Source organism: Pecten maximus, chromosome 1, assembly GCF_902652985.1.
Source record: "Pecten maximus chromosome 1, xPecMax1.1, whole genome shotgun sequence".
NCBI classification, from domain to species: Eukaryota; Metazoa; Mollusca; class Bivalvia; order Pectinida; family Pectinidae; genus Pecten; species Pecten maximus.
In genome coordinates, this window is record NC_047015.1 from 29,938,632 (window position 1) to 29,959,501 (window position 20,870).

Sequence of the window (20,870 nt, forward strand, 5' to 3'; positions counted from 1 at the left end):
GTTTTATATGACCTTCACTTGGCATCATTTCACAGTATGTATGTGCTTACAGGTTTTCGTGACCAGGTTAGTCACCGTTGTATAATGCCACGTTAACTTTGTGTGTAACGAATACGACAATATCGTTATTCTATGCACATATATATTCAGGTGTTACAAAGTGCTTTAGGCGGTCTGTGTTCCTTTAATAACTGAAGTCTTTCTGTAAACGACAATATACCTCTTTTGTGAGCTATCTTAATCACACTTTGGTGTTGAATGCATGGACAATGGAGGTTCACAAAAACAAACTGACATTAGAAGAATTCCATATCTCAGAAAAGACCGGATTCGCAAACGGAGATACTTTGGTAGGTAAAGCTCTGGTAGAATGGCTTCATTTACAGTAATTATTGCTGAATTACTCAGGTCAGTCGATGTACAGGGAAAATAAGAACGCGATAAGTGTAAATACATAGTGTAATTACACGATATACGCCTAAGGTATACACATAATTAGGGTGTTGATAGTCATCTTTATGGCATAATATTGTTGAAACACGAATAAATATATGAAAAAATGGCACAAAAATAGTCATATAATTAGCAAAAATGATTATTTTCACATTAGTTTATTCAAATCTTCTATCAAGTTCTTTCGTGATATTATGTAGCATGGAGTAATTCTAAGGCACCCAAATGCCGAAACCTGAAAAATTGCCAAGCTGTTATGCTCATAAGTGTCTATCGAACAAGGTAATATTTTAATATGACCGGATTTGACTTTATGTACATAATAAACACTTATTTTGTTTTGACCTTGGAATACAAATTGCGGGTCAGAATAATAATACAAATGTATTATACAAATATGACATAAAGGGAGGCATTTCAATCAATAAAGATGCTCCTACATCATACCTTTAAGACGTCTGGTCAGAGTAAGAAGGACCTTGTTGAGACAAATTGTTAAAATGAATTTGGGGTCTTTTTCAGAAAACTTTTGTTGTCTTCTTGCCATGTCTAGAGTTTTATAGTGTCTAATAAGAGCATTTTCTATGTTGAAAATGTCTTCTTATATTTAATATTGTGTGATGTTATTCACAACCACCATTTGCATTCCAAGTTCAAAATAAAAACAGTGTTTATACATATTATGCCGTCACATCTGGTCAATGCAATGCTCCTATTTTGTGCTTTAGACACTTGTGAGCAAAACGACATGGCTATTTGGTACAATATATGCTATACAAATAGACTAATTATGTCATCCTGAAACATGCATTTTCGCATGTTTTGCTGAAATTTACAAACAGCTTAAAACATTACATGTTCACAGCAAGTCCCACGGTTTGTCATGTTACATAACAAAAGTCCATCAAGTTATTTCTGTTAAATTGTATCATAGTAGGAATTTATAGGCTAGTAAAATATCACTGATTTGACTAAATTTGCTGTTTAGATGCCCCTTAACTGATATATCGATCTTAAGCTGTTTCGTAGTTTCGACTTCTTCATTCTTGCTTGTTATCAAGCTAAAATGTGATATGATTGTACTATGTAATACAATGCCACACCTACACTTCTACTCCTTGCCTCCTGGCCACATATGACCCCGGCTGTTGGTGTGCCCTAAATGATCCGTCTGTTGGTAGGCCCTAAACACCCGGCCACATATGACCTCGGCTGTTGGTGTGTTCTTGACACCAGGCCTCGTATAAACCTAGCTGTTGTTATGCCCCAGACACTCGGCATCATAAGGCCCGTGCCCCAGACGCCTGGCCTACTTTGAATTTTGCTGTTTGTTTGTGCCCTTCACACCCGTGCTTATACGGTCCTAGCTGTCTTTGTGGCCCGATACAACTTAATTGCCTCATATGACCCTAGCTGATGGTGTGTCCTAGAGAGACGGCCTCATATGACCCTTGCTGTTGGTGTGGCTCGAAACACCAGCCCTCATATGCTGTTGGTATGTCCAAGATGGTTGGTGTGGCGTTCAACACCTGGCCTCTTATGGTTCTGGCTGTTTAAGTTGTCTAACTCCAGCTGCTACCGATATTCCTATGGATAAGGTGTCCCGCACTGCTTTTATTTGAAAAACTGAATTTTAATGTACATAAACAAGAACATAATGATATAATTATAGATATATACGGCATTGTGTTAGACTGACAAACTCATGGTGTATATTTTCAAGCAGTTTAGTGTACATATGAACACTTTTATAAGTATATTATAGATGCAACACTGAAACACACACTCGCTGTTTAGAGTGAGATCTATCAAAGATATGACAGTAAATTCGAACAAAAATTGGGAAAATGATGCCATCGTACCTTATAAAACAATGTGGTATTGATCACGCATGACCAATGGCCTACGAATCTTCCAGAATTTGTCATCAGATATATAGATCAGTGAATATAAAAACATGCTTAAGTTATCAATTGATTCTGGACATACGATTTTTCGGCATAGCCGTATAATTTTCTTTTGGCATCGGATATGACGTGACAGGTGGCGTTACTGGTCAAGATGAAGTACATGTATGTGATTGGTCAATGTAGCGGTATATGCAAAATGCAGATATGCAGTTAAAAACGTAACAGAGTCATGATCGAATGCAAGCTGAATAAGTGGATGTATCTTTTCAAATGACACATTAATACAATTATATTTCTGATTCAAATGCAGTCTTATTATCACCAAAAATGATTCAAACTGATATAATTTTGTTATCCGTGCTGAAACGCATTAGTTAATTAATTTATTTTATCAGTAATTTTACATTATAACCACCAGCATTAAAACTATGCCGTTTATCTTTTTAAAAGATATTTCTTGTTTTCAATTGAATCGTCCAAATAGGTGTAGTCCAATTATTAGTGCATGCTTCTATTTTCCAAATTTACATGTCGGTATCTTTTCATAGTACATGGCAAAATGATACACGGTACCATATGCTAATCCGTCACAGAATGTAACAGTATTTTACCATTGGAAGTATGAAATCAGTCACGTGGTCAAATATCACAGATAAAGATCGCCGCATGATGGTATGGTGAAAATTTGAATTCAGAAACTTATTTATAAAATGTACAAGAAAAATGCCGAAATATAAGTAAAGATTATCAAAAACAAAATTATCTTTCTTTTTATCGAAACAAGATTTTTAGTATCACTGAAAAGGGTGATTTACATATTTACAAGTGGAATTGTTTTACTGTGTTGTTTGAAAGGTAAATGAATCAGGATTGATTGGTTTTTTTTTTTTGGTTTATACATATAACCTGTTGCTAATGGTTACCCCCTCGCTATCACAAGACACTATCATTTCAACAAATTTTATTGACATTTGATGTTATTTGTCAAAAGGATAAAATAACAGGCCAAGCCTATATAAATTTTCTCCTATGGTGGCAATTGGAATGTATAAATATAAAATTAATATATAAATTTACTATGAAATGAAAAAAATACATGTATAACTAACATTTAAGGGAGATAACTCAAACATAAACATTCACACATCATTCATACATTTTGCTTATATATACATGTATACATAATATTTGATAATATTTAAGATGAACTTTATCTAGAAGAATTATTCATTGACAGGCATTGACCAAAAGTCCATGTGCATGTATGCACAGGTCGTGCCTGTCAATAATTAAGCGAAAATAATATATATAAATGTAAAATATTATATCAAAAATTGTCAGAAAAAATTACTATCACTCAAAATGTTTAGCAGACGCTATACTTCATATATATACAAGACTTAACTAACTCAACTGCTGACACATGTGACCAATGAAGATGAAGGGATATTTCAGGACATGTATAATCATACATACTCCATATTCATTAAAATTTAAGGTATAAATAATATAACATAGTACAATACAATATAATATATTATATCATGACTTATATATTTAAAGCATATAGAGATTAAAGCGTCTCGATTTCCCAATGAACAATTGAACATCATTTAGTATTTGTATATTTACAAACTTATCACAGTCAGGGCAACCTTGTAAGAAAGTGCTGATGTTAGAATGGTTATGATTTGCATAACTATCTACTGAGGTAAACAGAGAATGTCTAATAGCATTATACCTAGGACAATCAAAGAAATAATGTGAAACAGTTTCATTTTCAATATCACAGGCACAGGTGGGAGAGTTTAACAAATGATCATTAAATAAATCAAAATTTAAATTGCTACATGAATTTCTAAGCTGACAAATAATGATATTAGCCTTTCTATTTCCTTCAAATTTGAAAATATGCAGTGATTCGCATTCAGCATTAATATTATTATTAAGTTTGCATTTAAAAGCTGCTAGAGAAGAAGAGTTGAAGAGGTCAGGATTAGCATTGTTAGTTATGCGGCACATTTGGGGGAAGAAACTGTCAAAGTAATTGTTAGTTCTGCATAGAGGAGGATTGAAGAGTCGTGATTGTCTTAGGGAATACGGGTTATCATTTTGGTTGTTAATAAAAGGAATAAGGATATCTTGTAAGTATTGTGGTGATAGTCCATGAATTATTTTGTACATCATTATGTGTTTGTGTTTATTTCTTCTATCTGATAGAGATTCCCAGCCAATTTCTTCATATAATTTATTGTGTGATGTTCCTGATCTGAGACCTGTAATGATTCTGGCTGCTTCTAACTGAACAGATTCTAATAATTGTTTTGATTGGTGAGTGCAGTTATCCCAGATTATGTCTGCATATTCTAAAATTGGTCTTATAAATGCTGTATATATTTTGATTAAAGACTTACGATTCACTTTAAATTTTATGTATCGAAGAATATTTAATCTACTGTATGCTTTTCTATATATATTAAGGATATGTTCTTTCCATGTTGCGTCTTCTTGTAGTGTAAGTCCAAGATGTTTGTGAACTGTTGTGTCTGTAATTTGTCTATTTTGGAAAGTTATTGGAGGGTGGTCTTTGTTGTGTTTTCTTGAAAAGATAATTGATTTAGTTTTGTTAGGGTTAAAATTAATGTCCCAAATACCTGCCCATTTATTAATATTAGAGAGATCATCTGCTAGAGCTTGTGCTGCTTGTGCTGGATTATCATCTATTATTACATACAAAGAAGTATCATCAGCAAAAAGTTTGATATTAGTTGAAACATTATCAGTGATGTCATTTATATAGAGGAGAAAGAGAAGAGGTCCAAGAACTGATCCTTGAGGTACCCCTGCATTTACAACTTTGAATTGAGAGTGATAGTCTTCGGTAGAGACTCTTTGCATTCTGTCTGAGAGATAATTTTGAAACCATAAAAGTAAATTTCCATCAATTCCATACATTTTAAGCTTCTGTATAAGACCTTCATGCCAGACACTATCATTTAATATTCCATCCAGTTTTCTAACTCGAACAATGGTATCATAGACTAATAACTTGACTAACAAATTTGATGCCATGTATTCTAGTAATAAAATGTATGGGTAACCCACATTCATATGTTATCATTTACCAAAAAAGAGAAATAGTTATTTTGGTTCCAGACCATGGTTTACAGTGTGCCTAAGTGAAGTAATACACACAGGGTCATTCTGATCATTTCCATTTCAACAATCATATAAGATGCAAAGACAACATGACTTTTTTTCCAATGATGGCTTAAGTTAAAGATTATGTAGAACCTAACTTCGTTTCCCAGTTATAAATTATGATACATACATTGTAATGCGTTTCCCTTAACTCAATCAACATGTTCAATCTATCCTAACTTAATATCGTAATTCATAAATTTTGTGAAGCCTTTTTGAGTGTGCCCAAGTAAACACAATTCCCTTTTTAACATACTACCTGGCGTTCCTACAATGTGCTCTGTAAGTAAAATTTAATGTATACAATGTTCTTCTGTTTAACAGGAAAAACTCCCAGAATATTTTCAGCCTTGGAATGATCTTATCAGCCGTCTCTTAGAACTGATGGAAAGTAAAACAGTGCGAGAGCATGTAGATCAGGTATATTAGTGTTATATTGTCTATATCATCGTCCATCACGTAGATCATGTAAATCAGTGTTATATTGTCTATACTATCGTCTATCGCGTTGATTTAATCATCGCCTTTTGTGGGATACGAACTTGCAACATTTAATATCTTAGAAAGAGATAGAGTGTACTTTTTTATAACATTGGTGAAGTGCTATCGTTTGGAATAATTGCCGGGTGATACATGTTTTTATCCAAATGTATCATTATTATATTCATCATATACATAGTTAAATGTTGTATTTGCCTGTTGGCATTGTGAACATAGACCGGAAGTTAATGTTTGTGTTGTGGAAAAGTGAATTTGAAAATAGTATGTATACAAGCACATATAGTAGGGGAGATGGTATCCGTCCTCTGCTAGGTTCCACCTGTATTAGGGGAGATGGTATGGTATACGTCCTCTGCTAGGTTCCACCTGTATTAGGGGAGATGGCATTCGTCCTCTACTAGGTTCCACCTGTATTAGGGATGATGGTATTCGTCCTCTGCTAGGTTCCACCTGTATTAGGGGAGATGTTATGTTTTCTCATATCTCGCCATGTTGGATACGGTTTGCCCATGTAAGATAGCTATGTAAGATAAATCTATCTTACATAGCATTTCACGCGCGCGGAGTAATCTGCGTTCAAGGGGGACAACTCTTACAACGTCGTGTGCTTGTGTTTACATCCGACAGACCTTAGATTTATTATATCGCCGGTTTTGAAACGTTGAATTTAACTATAAAAATACACGCATTCTGAGATAAATATAGATCGTATCAGCAATAAACCAATAGGGCTACATGGTTAAACGATTAGACAATTCATCTGAGCGAAAATATAACTCCGTTACTGTACAGTAGACTAGGCCTACAGGCCTGTTGTAACAGTTACAGTACAGTACAAACCGGCCTACCCTACAGGTTTGTCATTTGCCGTTAAAAACATGCAAACACATACAATCACCTGGCAATGATAGAAAATTGAATAAAAGCCATAAGTAAAAAAAAAAAGTTTCTAAAAAAGAAAATGTCACTCAAACATCACAACCGATTAAATGGTTCCGTTTGCGTCAGCACAGGGGCCTGGAATTTGTTCACTCTATGCCTACTCAGTAACCTGTGTATTTGGAAATTGTGAATTGGCTCTTAAATGAACGAACCTTTCGGTAAAATGACACCCCTCCATGTTCATATAAAGAAATGTTTCATTTTAATTGTAACGCAGAGTCTATATTTGTGTAGAGTAACCAGGAAAACTAACTGTCATCCTAGCCTTTCAATATCGTTATCGACGGACCTACCTTCGTCAATCTATCAAGAAAACCGGTTAAACACATATAATCCTATGTCACTGAAAAGATCGAATACTCGTATGGAGTCACTGTTCGCTGGTTCACACATGAAGTTGCAAAAATCACTGTTAATTTAAAATTACCACCCACGAAACATCGCCGCGTCAACTCTCAACAGACTTGAACTATGAATGGAATTCCAATGACAGTCGTGACGTCATGCAGTGACGTAGTATTTTATAAAAATGTGACTTGGCAAAAAAAAGGACAGTTTGTTCCGTGAAAGGATCAAATATGCCCAGTTGCAAATCAAATCATATGTAAAATTGGATAACACTTTTCAGCGTAGGATTTTTCAAAAAAACTGTTGATAGAACTTCTTTTCTCGGATGTTGACAATTTGATCACGGCCACGTCAAAAGTCGGTAAAGTTACGGCAATTTTTATCGGCGAATTGTTCATTCGTTCATTATTTAACCACAAAAGGAATAAAATTTGTGGGCAAACTTTGTTTGCCTAAATCGGGTATGATCTTTCAGAATATCATAAGTATTTTTTAGTAAAAACGTCAAATAAAAAAAAATAAACAATGCAAAAAATGGATGGCTGAGGGACACTTTCAGAGTATCTAGCTTGTCTTATACTACCTGGCAGGTTTATTTTGTTATATTCGAGGTATTGTTATAAAGTAAATGTTGTTGCTTTAAGCTAAAACTATTGGACCACAAGAAACTTTCTAGACACGCTGAGCTCAGCCTTGCCCGCATACAGTTGTCCTTCTTTGTAGCAGGATACGTCTGGCAAAACGGACGAAAAGATCCCGCCGAGGTAAAGGAATATATAATATTAAAACAGACATAACCAATATATATTTATTGTCAACGTATATAGAAATAAAAATGTATATTCAACATATCTAAATAATCAACGTGTGGGTACAAAATACTCTTTCCATCACGCACCCCACATGCCAATCCTCCCTCACGCCTGTCCCAACTTAACCTAGTCTGATGGTAATAAGATATAAATGTATATTTGTCTTCTTTTGGCGTCATATTTATCACCTTTCAGAAAATACCCAGATGCATAGCTATACCCTTTTACGGTGTGTCCGAAAGTTTGTCTCTTCCCCCAGTCTTATGTTACTGCGATGCCGCATTAATGAACTGGCGAGCTATTGACCCAGAAGCGTGAGTAATAAAACATTCGTATGTATATAGTCAAATGTATCGTTTTCGCAGGTTATTTTCATCGCTATCATTTTTTTATGGTGACACATTTAGATATCTTGTAGTCACACATATGTATATTATATAATCACACATGTAGATATTTTTTAGCCACACATATACATTTTTTGTAGTCACACACACAATAATTTTGTATATAGATATTATAGAGTCACACATGTAGATATTTTGTAGTAACACATGTAGATATTTTGTGGTCACACACATATGTATGTTTTGCTGTAACACATAGATATTTTGTAGTATTATATATAGATATTTTGCAGTAACATATATACATATTTCCACATTTTATCACATGATTGCATTAACTGATTAAAGTCGATGCATGCAAGAGCTATTCAACATGTCATATTGCTGTGTTTATGTTTCATAGACCGCTGACGCTCGCGTAAGTATATACACTCACTTATAACGTAACTGTACAGAGTTTTGATCAGAGAGTAAGAGTTCAAATAAACCTTCAGCATTATGTTCCAGCTACCATCAATAAAACTATATAAAGGAAACACTGGTGTAACCATAATTGATACAGTCAGAAAATATGCTCGATGTTTTCTATTTTATTATTCGATTAGGAACTTGGATACATACTTCTTATTGGTGGGTGTATTTTCGTAGAAAATAGAAAATACAAAAACATGCAGGCTCAAAACTATTGTGATATGTTGTAGCAACATGAAAACAATTTACCTATTTCCCGGTGGACATGAAACAGACACTTTTATTCGAGTATCTGTTTGGATCGAACTGGCATTTGCACCCGCAATTCAGGTGAGAGAACCCTTCCTTAGTAGAAAAACTGTACCAAATTGTATCGGAACAAATTAGATGCCGAAATTAACACTTCAAAATAATGCAGTATACATAAATCTGACGATAACTTAATTAATACATCAAGTGCTAATTTTATTTTTAATATTTGCAACATTGCGTGTATAGTTGTGTTTCCTAATGTCAATATTGCTGTATTTATAACATGTTTCGATGAGTTTATTACATCTGTGTGGTATTGTGATACAGCGGATACTGGATGCCATGCATGCCGCGGAAGCCTCGGACACCGTGTCACTAATTAACAGTCTGGAAGATATTGCTGCTGTCCTGAGAAAATTGAGAGAATTGCTACCTTGTTTTCACGGTAAAAATGAAGCACTAAACGATAAAATCAATGTTGTGCAGTGGATATAGCATCATAAAAAATGTTGCTGAGGGCAGACTGATGATTTTCCCTGCAGGTAGAGCATAAGAATGTACATGCTACTTCATTGCATGGCCGTAAAATGCGACTAAATTTTGGATCAACTATCTACTTCTTAATAATACATTTTTGCCTTCTTTGGAGGGTACTATGGTCTATAGTGTTTTCGAGGGGTAGTGTAGTACCCGAGCTGGATAACTGATATAACTTCTTCTGATTTACTGAAAGCTAGTTATCAAAGCATTAAAAAGCATATTAACGATGCAGGCCCATTAGGTCTGTTGAGGAATTACAATATTGCGAACCATTATTAACTCTCTAACTGTCTTAGTACATCACACTCCCATTTTATTTTGCTTATTATAATATTCAATTAATATTTCACCACATGAAGGCCTATCAGCGTGTTAGCCATTTTCGTCGCCTGCACCAATCACAACAGTAACAGTGACAGAGCAATAATATTAATTCTTCATATATTTTTTAGAAAAATTAACATAGACGTGCTGATAACAACATGTTAGATATCATATATGCAAAACAAAAAAGGTTTTTTTAATACATTAGGAACAGGAGATGAAATGTGATGGATTTTGAGTAAGAACATGCTCTATTGATGTTAAGCGAAAATTTTCTGAAGGTCAATATACAACATATTATTGCAGTCCATTCGTCTGCAAACAGTATAAAATGAATTGCCAAAAATAGTTATTAGGAGTTTTGTGCAAAGTAATTAAAAGTGATTGACAATATTGCAATGCAAGTTTTAAAAGAAAAACGAACATAGGACATTGTGTAGTGTACTGAAAGAAAATGTTTATAGTTGATTTAATTAGTACACAAGAACTGACACCTCAACTATTAATCAACTAAAGTGAAATTTCACTTTCAAAATGCCCTGATTCAACAGAGTGGTTGAGTTTAAACATTTATAGTAGTCATATACGTCATTGTATCAGAGCTGGAGTGTATATCATAGACCTTTATAACAATAGAATAGTATATAAAGAATTGATCCGGAAAGTTATTTACTCCATTGTTCTTGTGGATATCGTTAATGTACAGATTTTATATCAAACGATAATGAGACCCCCAAATCGATAAGTTAGCATTCGATTATAAATAGATGTATATATATATATTACTCAATTGTGAATTCTCCTCTCGTGTGAAATAGCGGTCACAGTTATCAACAATCATGATAAAATCAATTAGTTTAAGTTCCAGAATAAATGTTTGACGTTTTCTTGTTTCTAGATTGAGGATCATTGACCAAATTATTTATCAATTGTACATTTATTAATCATCTTATCATATGTTGTTGTTTTATTAAAAAGAGAAATCATCAACACAAAAAAAAAAAACAAACAAAAAAAGGATATGATATATGATAAAATGTAACTGGCTGATTCCTTTAACTCCAGGTATAACAGACAGGTGTGGTTCCTATGTATGCGGGGCCAGATCACCTTACACGTAATGCTAAAACAAAATTGATCAAAACAGATTTTGATGTCGACAAAAATATAATAATCTCGAGCTAGGACAATAAATCGCTTGTCTGTCAATGATAGCATAATGAGGTTGATTACATTTGGCGCATACTTACAAATATTCAAGCTGCAGTCATAAAAATATCAAACTACATCGACCTCAAAAAATCAAAGTACTTTTCATAGGGTCGAGACGGGGAAACTATTCGCAAATAATACGTAGTTACCTCTTTCAAAGCAAAAACCATCCAGTGAGATACCTGAGAGAATATATATGTGTTTGGTTTTACAGACAGCATCACAGTCGATACATTTTTCAATGTGCTTCAACACTACTTCGGAGGGTATGTATGTACATTTTATTATGAGAATAATTTTCATATCCCTCTTCACACCCCAATCCTAGAACATAACAATGTGTTTTATAGAATGATATACGACAGAAATGCACTGCAGAAACACATGACAATTTTTTCCTCAAAAATACTTACACCATTAAATTAGGGTAAATTGTATTTGATGGTTCTAACAAGATGTGTAATTCAGAACTTATTGAAATCACAATTAATCCAAATGCTTTTCGCATACTATTTAGATACGGGCCAAAAACACCCTTACTAAATGGTCTAGTGTTTGAAGGCGTCCGCGACGAACCGATAAATGTAAGTAGCAGCAATAATTACATTACGACATACATATGTACGGTGTCTACAAACCAAAGGAGGCCAGGAAATAGTGGACTTTACATTAGTGACTGTCTATTTACTAAACGAGTTCAATGATCATGTCACAATCCCTAATACTATTACACGAGATTTTAAGAAACACGGTAAATCCACGAGTATAAGAGTCTGTTATCATATAAGTCATATATATGTAAGACAAAATTGTCAAATTAATTTCTTTACTCGACTCAGACGGTATTTGTCTCTCTACAGAGACATTTGTGCGACGTCATATACAAAATGTATTAATGCTGTGTTGTAATTATGTATATATTGATCACCTTGTTTCTGATTAATTAATGTATACTTGGCAGGCCATCCCGTGCAGTGCTGCCCAGACGTCGACTCTCCCATTGGTAGACGCTGCCCTTGGGGTCAAACACAAACCAGGTAAATTGTACAGTTCTTAACGCACCAGACTCCAATTTAAAAAAAAAAAAACTTATACTCTGGTTTATTTTACCAGCATCTACATCACACGATCTTTCTCGTTTCTCAGTGAGTAATAATCCTAACATATCAACATTACTTCATGTGTTACTGTTTAGTTATTACATATAAGTCACTCACTCTAAATTACGTTATTTATGTAAATCACCAATCTATTTAAAGAATTTGATTATATATACCGAAGTGTTAATGTATTGTATGACATTGCATATATCTTACACATTAATGTTTTTTTTTTTATAATTAACTTATACTCAATCAATTGTTTTATAACAAGCTGTCCTGACTGATACTACATGTAATACTCATTTAAATTTTAAACATCTCAGTGTTTTAATTGAGTAAAGAAAAAAAATCGGTAACGCTTTCCAATGATGTTTCCAAATTTCTTTTAGTCAAGCATTGATGAATCTGAGACTTTTATCAGAAGAGTGAAATTCAAAATAGGAATCAGTACAAAAATATACTCCCTAACACAAATACCGACGACCATATTAGTGTAGGTTTTGCCCTTAACTCTTCTCATTAAGCTATTTTTTCAAAAAGAAAAAAAAAGTTTTTATGTCAATACACTGTATCGTTTAATCTCAAAATGAAAGAAAATTCACCTTTAACACTGATAGCATTTCTTTGATCTATATCTAACGTTATTGGAATGAAATTCTTTTGGTATTCAGCTTATTTGATCCTTTTTAATGATATTATATCTTCCTTAATGTTGCAAACGAAAAAACACACAAATCTATAATAAGATCATTGAAAAGATTAATTCAAGAATTCATACTTTCTTGAAAGATATAACAAGTTCCAACATTACTGATTCAAGGATACTTTAAACTTGACAATTCTAATAGTCATAGAAGTTAAAACACTTCACTTCAAACTAGACAATACGGAGAAGAAAAGACACAAACTATGTTATTTTTAATCAGACGATCTTAATAATCAATGGTGACCTACGAGGCAATTTCAACTATATGATAGAAAACGGTAATAATACACATTAAGGAGAACTATGGCTTGCCAAGTAAACGATGATGCTATTTCCAAGTGAGTGTACATGATTTAAGGACCAATAAAGTCAGATGTTGTTTCAGGTATCCGAGCCAAGTTCGTGCGATTTAGGAAACACATGCCATTACACCATAGGCAGCTTATTGAGGCTGTTGAACAACGATCACAGATACGTCAGTACGGTAAGTCAGGCCACAGATACACAGGTAAACAACGATCACAGATATGTCAGTACGGTAAGTCAGCCCACAGATACACAGGTAAACAACGATCACAGATACGTCAGTACGGTAAGTCAGCCCAACAGATACACAGGTAAACAACGATCACAGATACGTCAGTACGGTAAGTCAGCCCACAGATACACAGGTAAACAGCGATCACAGATATGTCAGTACGGTAACCCAGTCCACAGATACACAGGTAAACAACGATCACAGATACGTCAGTACGGTAAGTCAGCCCACAGATACACAGGTAAACAACGATAACAGATACGTCAGTACGGTAAGTCAGCCCAACAGATACACAGGTAAACAACGATCACAGATACGTCAGTACGGTAAGTCAGTCCACAGATACACAGGTAAACAACTATCACAGATACGTCAGTACGGTATGTCAGCCCACAGATACACAGGTAAACAACGATCACAGATATGTCAGGACGGTAAGTCAGCCCACAGATACACAGGTAAACAACGATCACAGATACACATGTAAACAACGATCACAGATACGTCAGAACGGTAAGTCAGCCCATAAACAGCGATCACAGATACGTCAGTACGGTAAGTCAGCCCACAAACAACGGTCACAAAACGCCAGTATTGTAATTATAAGTCAACATACAGGGAAACCGACGAGTTATATCTAAACCTCAGACAGGTTCAAACACTTCATGTAGTTTTTGTTACAACGCAACCTCTATTGTATTATCATATGTCTTTACCAATTTTCCTAATTTCGATTCTAGACAGTGCAAACGTGTGGCATAGCATCATTGACGACACCTAGAAGGACAAAGTAGTCATGTAACATCTACATGTAATGTTGCTATTCAATTGAATATCTGTTGTCCTCTGTACATGCACATGTGGCATGTTGTCGGTAGACAGGTTCATTCTAGTTGAATACGGATTCCAAAATACGATATCAAATATTTTATTAAATAATCAATAAATTCCAGCGGTCACTGAATGATACATATTGTTTTACCTTGCAGTGACTGATTGCAACGATGAGGCTCTGACGTCAGCCTTTGAGAACTGTCTGCGTGAACTGGCTGGCTTCCGAAGTGATCACATCAAAATAGTCACCAAGTAAGTGTGGTTAGCAATATCAGAAGTCTAAAAGGAACTGTCAGTATGAACAAATAGAGGATACTGAATGGTTTAACGCTGAATATAACCTATATTTAACGAGTATGACAGAGTATGACAGAATATCGATAATTTCAGGTGTGCGAAGCACGAGTAAAAAATATCGAAATATGCTGTCATACGAGTGATATCAATGTTATATCCAATGGGAAACCTTCAATTTTATTGCATTTTTATATTAAAAAAACAAAATTAAAAACAGAATCAGTAACATAATGCATGACGTCACTCCAAGTCATTTTCAAAGGACTGATCAATATAAGATTTTTCTGAGAATATGTGCATGAAAAGCTAGTGTCAAATTGGTATTTTGACAAAAAACTAGTCAATTTTTTCAGAAACACAGCAAAATAACCAATGTTTCTATCTTCGCGTTGATTTGAAAAATCGGCAAATTTCCGTGAGGTGAATACTGAGGTTCACTCTGATTGGCAAAAACGAGTTTGATACATTTCTAAATTTCACTGAAAAAAAGCAACAAAGTATTACATAATACCCTGTATTAATGTTTAATCTTAATTTGGTTCGGGTTGTGCAAATTTGCACATTGCTAACATTGTTGACATTTAAGACTTCGCTCATACTCTAAATGATGATTCCAGTGGTTCACAATTTATGATAACTGAAATACAAGTTTCTATATTTATCTTGATTCTTTCAATGGAAGGTGTTCTTTCATATCTTGATGATAGATATTGATGTGTTTATGTTTCGGCTTGAAACAAAATCGCATTCTAATCTACTAATATCCCAATTTAATCATCTATTTATTTCACTTCCAAATCCCAATGAACTTTATACTAAGGAAATTAACAATCTGTTTTATGATTTTCTGTGGAATGGTAAACCTGATCCAGTAAAAAGAGACATAATTACAAAAAAAAGTATGAATAAGGGGGGCTCAAGATACTTCATTTAAAATCTTTCATAACCGCTCTTAAAGCAACTTTGGTCAGACGTATATATAATAAAGTAGGAAATTGGGATATTGTTCTAGAATCATTATTAGATAAACAGAAATTACCAAATTTTGGAATTGAATATTTAAATAAGAATAAAAAAATTGTAAAAATATATTTTGGAAAGATGTTTTAGACGCCTGGTGTAAGACTCTTAATGCACGCAATATATATAAAACAAACATTCTTGAAAATCAAATATGGTATAATAGTGAAATCAAAATAGATAAAAAAAACAATTTTAAATAATGCCTGGTTTAAAAAAGGTATATACTTTATTCATAACATCATGAAAACAGATAAATTTGTATACACTTTTGAATTAGGACTTAATATAAACAGTCTAAAGAATCATATTAAGTTTGAGTTAAAAGCGCATAAAATTTTAATATCCAAAAGTAACATTAAAAACAAAATACATATTGACACACAAATACAACAGTGGCTACAAATTTAAAACAATAATACAAATATACAACATCTCTGACCTAGGTTTATTATGTCCTTTCTATGTCTGTTTTCAGTTGTTTTTGTACACTCGTTTGTTCCTTTCTTTTTTCTCTCTCTTACTCTTATGTTTGTTTGTTTTGTGTACTTATACTCTTTTTCACTGACGTAATGCTTTTTGAATAAAGTTTAATAAATTATATAATCTAAAGATCACACAATTGTCTTGGGTAGAGTGTAAGTGTTGATGTATAAAGCGTGAATTTTTTTGTCCTTACTCATGTATTTTGTATTTGTCATGTATTGTAAACTAAATTTGAAAATGAATAAAATATCAATTAAAAGAAAATCGCATTCGTACGTCTTACATGTACATAACTACTGGAACATTATACTTCTTCAGTTTAAAAACTAAATTTCCAAACGTGTTTGTATTACAGATATGTGGTGATTCCCGGCAAGGGTGTTACTCCTGACATAGAAGGTAAGGCAGTCCTTAGCTTTATGCTTAGACGAGATAGAACACAAGCTCAAGTTACAAATGTATACGGTTGATTGATCTCGGATAACATGGTACATGTACATGTTAATAACTTAATACGCTGATACCGTGTCAGGTGGCACGATCATAGAAGTTCACACACTGAAGCCAGGGGTGTGGTACTAATGTAGTTCATGTTCGTACAATGTGTACATTGATGTCACGTCACGTGGTAGCAGATCATATATCACGCTGATGTCACGTCACGTGGTAGCAGATCATAGTCCACGCTGATGCCACGTCACGTGGTATCAGATCATATTTCATGCTGATGTCACGTCACGTGGCATCAGATCATACTTCACGCTGATGTCACGTCACGTGGGACCAGATCATTTCCATATGCTTATGTAGTGTTACATGGTACTTTTATCATATGTCTATAAATCTGGTATACTTAAAATGATATCTCATAAGAACACAATGTTATCTGTTAGAAATATCTATTAGCATACTGAAAGTCAGTAAAATGTTAGGTCGGCGTGGTAGTTTTTTTTGTTTTTTTTTTTGTTTTTTTGTGATAATCTAATACTTTCAAAATCTTGAACGTTTCAGGCATGATGACCTCTCTGAAATGTATGAGGAATGAATCCACTGGCACTTAGGAAGTACACGACGGAAACGGAACAACCCGGACTTAATGTGCACGTGACTAGTTTATTATGAGACGTACAAACTGCTACGATCATTTACATATCAATTCCATAATCAGAGTTGTACAAATAGACAATACTGCTTGGCCATATGTCAATTTAAAATCTTAATACGTAATGATGTAATATTTATAATTATGCATGTAGTGTACCATGGTTTAATCTGACGTACGCTGCTCTTTTCCAGCTAAATCCATTCATATATCATAGAGAACTAGTCTGGTTGTTAATTTTCACAATAATTTGCAAAACAACCGAAATTTCGTGCCTCAGGACCAACAATTCCGTCCAAATCAAAGACGTCGAAACTTCAAACCCCATTTCGGCTATCAATAAAAAAAAAACCCACTTTTTTCTACAGTACCTAATTCAAAAATGTCTTTAAATGAAACTCGGCATATTGCGTTCCTACAATCTCAGAAGTCTCTTGAAAACAAAAATATCCACTGTTACACACAAAATGTGTGTGCTATTTCAATGGACAATATACAAAAAAAGAATGTATATATATACAATGTATTGTGTTCATATCACGGACTTTTTCAACGGAAGTTAAACGGACATTTAAACGGACATTATTTATGTTTGGAAATGTGTCATTTCATTTAGACTCTGGGACAGAGTCTTCTGGAGCGAGAGGGCAGTTATCATAGAGAATTTTCCGATATTTTTTCTTTGTTCCTACATTCTATTCAATCTGTGTTTACCTGTACCTATATCTGTTTCAATGCATTGTATGGAACATAATTAATCTTGTCCCCAAGCTTATGTTTAATTCTTTGTGATGACCAGCAATTATGAATGACTTACTCTCCAGTTATCAATGTTTTGTTATCTAAATACCTTCCCGAGGCTATATTACATCATCTATTGTTATGTCAGGAAAAGTTCACTTGCATGTCCAGTTTTATTTACCTATGCTAACGCCTTTTTGTGTCATTCATCTTAATTATATACTTTCCTACGTGTCAATTTGGACAATGGTCAGTTCCATTTTATATGTTTACACCGGAGACCCGGGCGGTAGTTGGATTCCCAACCAGCAAATGGACAACACGTACACTACGGATTACCAAGTGTGATCAGAACTTCATCATTTGACTTGCTTAATTTACAAAGTTGGATCGCCAGCTATATACATTGTATCTATTGGAATACAAATACATGTGGACTTAATTATGCTGTTATAATTTGTGAAACGGTTAATATTATGATTTGAAACTATTTGAAACAAATAATATAAGAAATCATTACAAACTGATTTAAATTCTTTTTTTTTTGTGTCCTGCCATGCGTCCAATCATACAACAGTCCGAATCTAAACAGATACAGCAAAACGCTGTATGAAACATATATTAGATTTTGTTAACAAGTCCCGTCGTGCGGTTAGACATTGCCGAGTTAACTCCAATAAGCAACAGAAGTCAATCAAAACATTTAATGGGGGTGCAGTTTTTATGTAATTAACAATTTCCTACAACGCGCGTGTTAATACATTAACTCTGCTGACCGATTTTTACTCCTTGTGAGTATTGGGTCAGAACACGGAATTCCTTATTCTAAGACATCAAATACTCAGACAAGCCTTTATAGCCAAGAGTAATGGATAGCCTAACGCCACTGAAAATGATAATACGTGCACGGTATTTGCTTAAGGCTAATTATATCTTTTAATAATGTAGATCTTTATCAATCAAAGACTCAGTGACATATTGAGATTATACTATATAATAATACTACTATACGAGGGCTGATTGATAAGTTGTGTGCCTCATATTGAAGGATTTGAATTTTGCTGGACATATTGAATTATCTATACACTTTTGCTAGTGGTGTTTAAGGACCTCAATGCCACTGTTATATAACCCCTTTTCTTTGCTGTTCAGAAAGTCATCCACTGCATCTTAAGGTTAGGGTTAGGATTAGGGTGCCTGAAATAGCTGTTTTCAGTTTTGGAAATAGATAAAAGTCTGATGGAGCGAGATCAGGCGAATAAGGCGAATGCTCAATCAATTTAAAGCCACAATCGTGAATGGCAGCTATGGCAATGGCAGACTCTTTCACCCTAAACCTAAGCCTTACCGATTCTGTTCATTTTGCAGATGTCGCTTGTCTAGTTTACTTTAGAGTGCTACCTCGTTGATATAAACTAACCGAATAAGACCAGTCCTTGGGTACACAGTCCTATATAATCAGAGAATAGAAGGACTTAAAAGAACATCCTTGAGTACCTCCTTCAGTACGAGGCTCACAACATATCAATCATCTCTTGTAATTATATAATATGTTATACATTACAATAATTATCATAGCTTTAATTAAGTTATTGTAAACAATACTATGAGTTTTGTGTTTTTTTTTGTTTTTTGTTTTGTTTTTTTGTTGTTGTTGTAGTTTTTAAATAATTGCTTTTTTGGAAAATTGCAAATTATCTCCAAATAGTCTTGATAAAATTAACATGGAAATGCAAAGTAATGTTTTGCAGCAAAGCCAATGGTGACGCAAAGATCGCTCATGTCAATATCTTGATAACCGCTTTATTATTTCCTGACCATGTCGTATCCCCTTAATACACGACACTTTAACGGCCGTTAGGAAACCATATAGAAATAAACATGCACCAGCAAATAATTTTGAGACCAATTTAATCTTCGAGTAGGTGTCTCTCACTAATGGCACATATTTACAATACCATGAAGACGGCATTATGCACACCAAAACTCGATATATACTCCACACTTTTGATACTAAAATAGAAACGTAGAAGTCAATTTCAGTCGTGTTTATTTATAAGGAGACATGGAAAGATTAGCCGACACCTTACAAAGGGGCAGCAGATCAGTCTCATCAACGCTCTTAGTAGAATACAGATGTTGTCACCTCCTTATCTTAACATGCAATGGGACAAAAAGGTCATGGTAGAAGTCGGAGGAACCCTGACGATCTCAAAGGTGGGGCCAAAAGTAAGGTGGCATGTGAATGCATCTCAAACATCATCACCTTCTTGTGAGGAGCTTTTTCATTCGCTACAATATTGAAGCAAATAGTAGTTGTTCTACTGCAATTAATTCTGTAATAAGTCGGACTTAATTGACAGGATAATGCTTGCCTATTTGATGCAACTATTTCCGTAAAATATTGTCACGTGAAACGAATTGGCACGACAAATTCTGTTAATACGTTTCAATTTGTTACAATCATATTTTAATTGACTTGCTACAGCCCCCGTTTTCCACAAAGTACAATTATTTATGTATTTAAAAGGCTACAATGTGTAGTGACTGTCAATACCCTTCATTCATCCTTCGTTTAAGTTGTACCGACCGGCGATCTACATTCAGATAGATGTACGTGTTCCAATAGCTCGCTACGTTCACGTCTGAAGGCAATGCCCTACAGTGACTACACTGGTACTTATTAAGGATTATTTTTAAATTACGATTATACATGTACATGTAACATAT

At 34.1% G+C, this 20,870-nt stretch overlaps 1 protein-coding gene across 1 annotated transcript; it reads left to right on the top strand.

The window, feature by feature from the left end:
- The first annotated feature begins 269 nt into the window (after nucleotides 1-269).
- On the top strand, nucleotides 270-17,358 carry LOC117338256 (myoglobin-like). Its single transcript, XM_033899568.1, has 13 exons — nucleotides 270-350; nucleotides 5,889-5,984; nucleotides 8,000-8,119; nucleotides 8,363-8,481; nucleotides 9,216-9,315; nucleotides 9,565-9,682; nucleotides 11,528-11,579; nucleotides 11,831-11,897; nucleotides 12,275-12,350; nucleotides 13,508-13,606; nucleotides 14,650-14,746; nucleotides 16,653-16,696; nucleotides 17,309-17,358. The coding sequence occupies exons 1-13, from the start codon at nucleotides 270-272 to the stop codon at nucleotides 17,356-17,358; spliced, it is 1,119 nt and encodes a 372-aa protein (XP_033755459.1).
- The last annotated feature ends 3,512 nt before the right edge of the window (nucleotides 17,359-20,870 follow it).

What these genes read in the sequence shown, in the direction of transcription:
- LOC117338256 (XM_033899568.1), top strand. Translation starts at nt 270, where the DNA reads ATGGAGGTTCACAAAAACAAACTGACATTAGAAGAATTCCATATCTCA. An exon ending in TCCGCGACGAACCGATAAAT is followed by an intron (nt 11,898 to 12,274) that starts GTAAGTAGCAGC and finishes TATACTTGGCAG; the next exon opens with GCCATCCCGTGCAGTGCTGC. An exon ending in TGGGGTCAAACACAAACCAG is followed by an intron (nt 12,351 to 13,507) that starts GTAAATTGTACA and finishes ATGTTGTTTCAG; the next exon opens with GTATCCGAGCCAAGTTCGTG.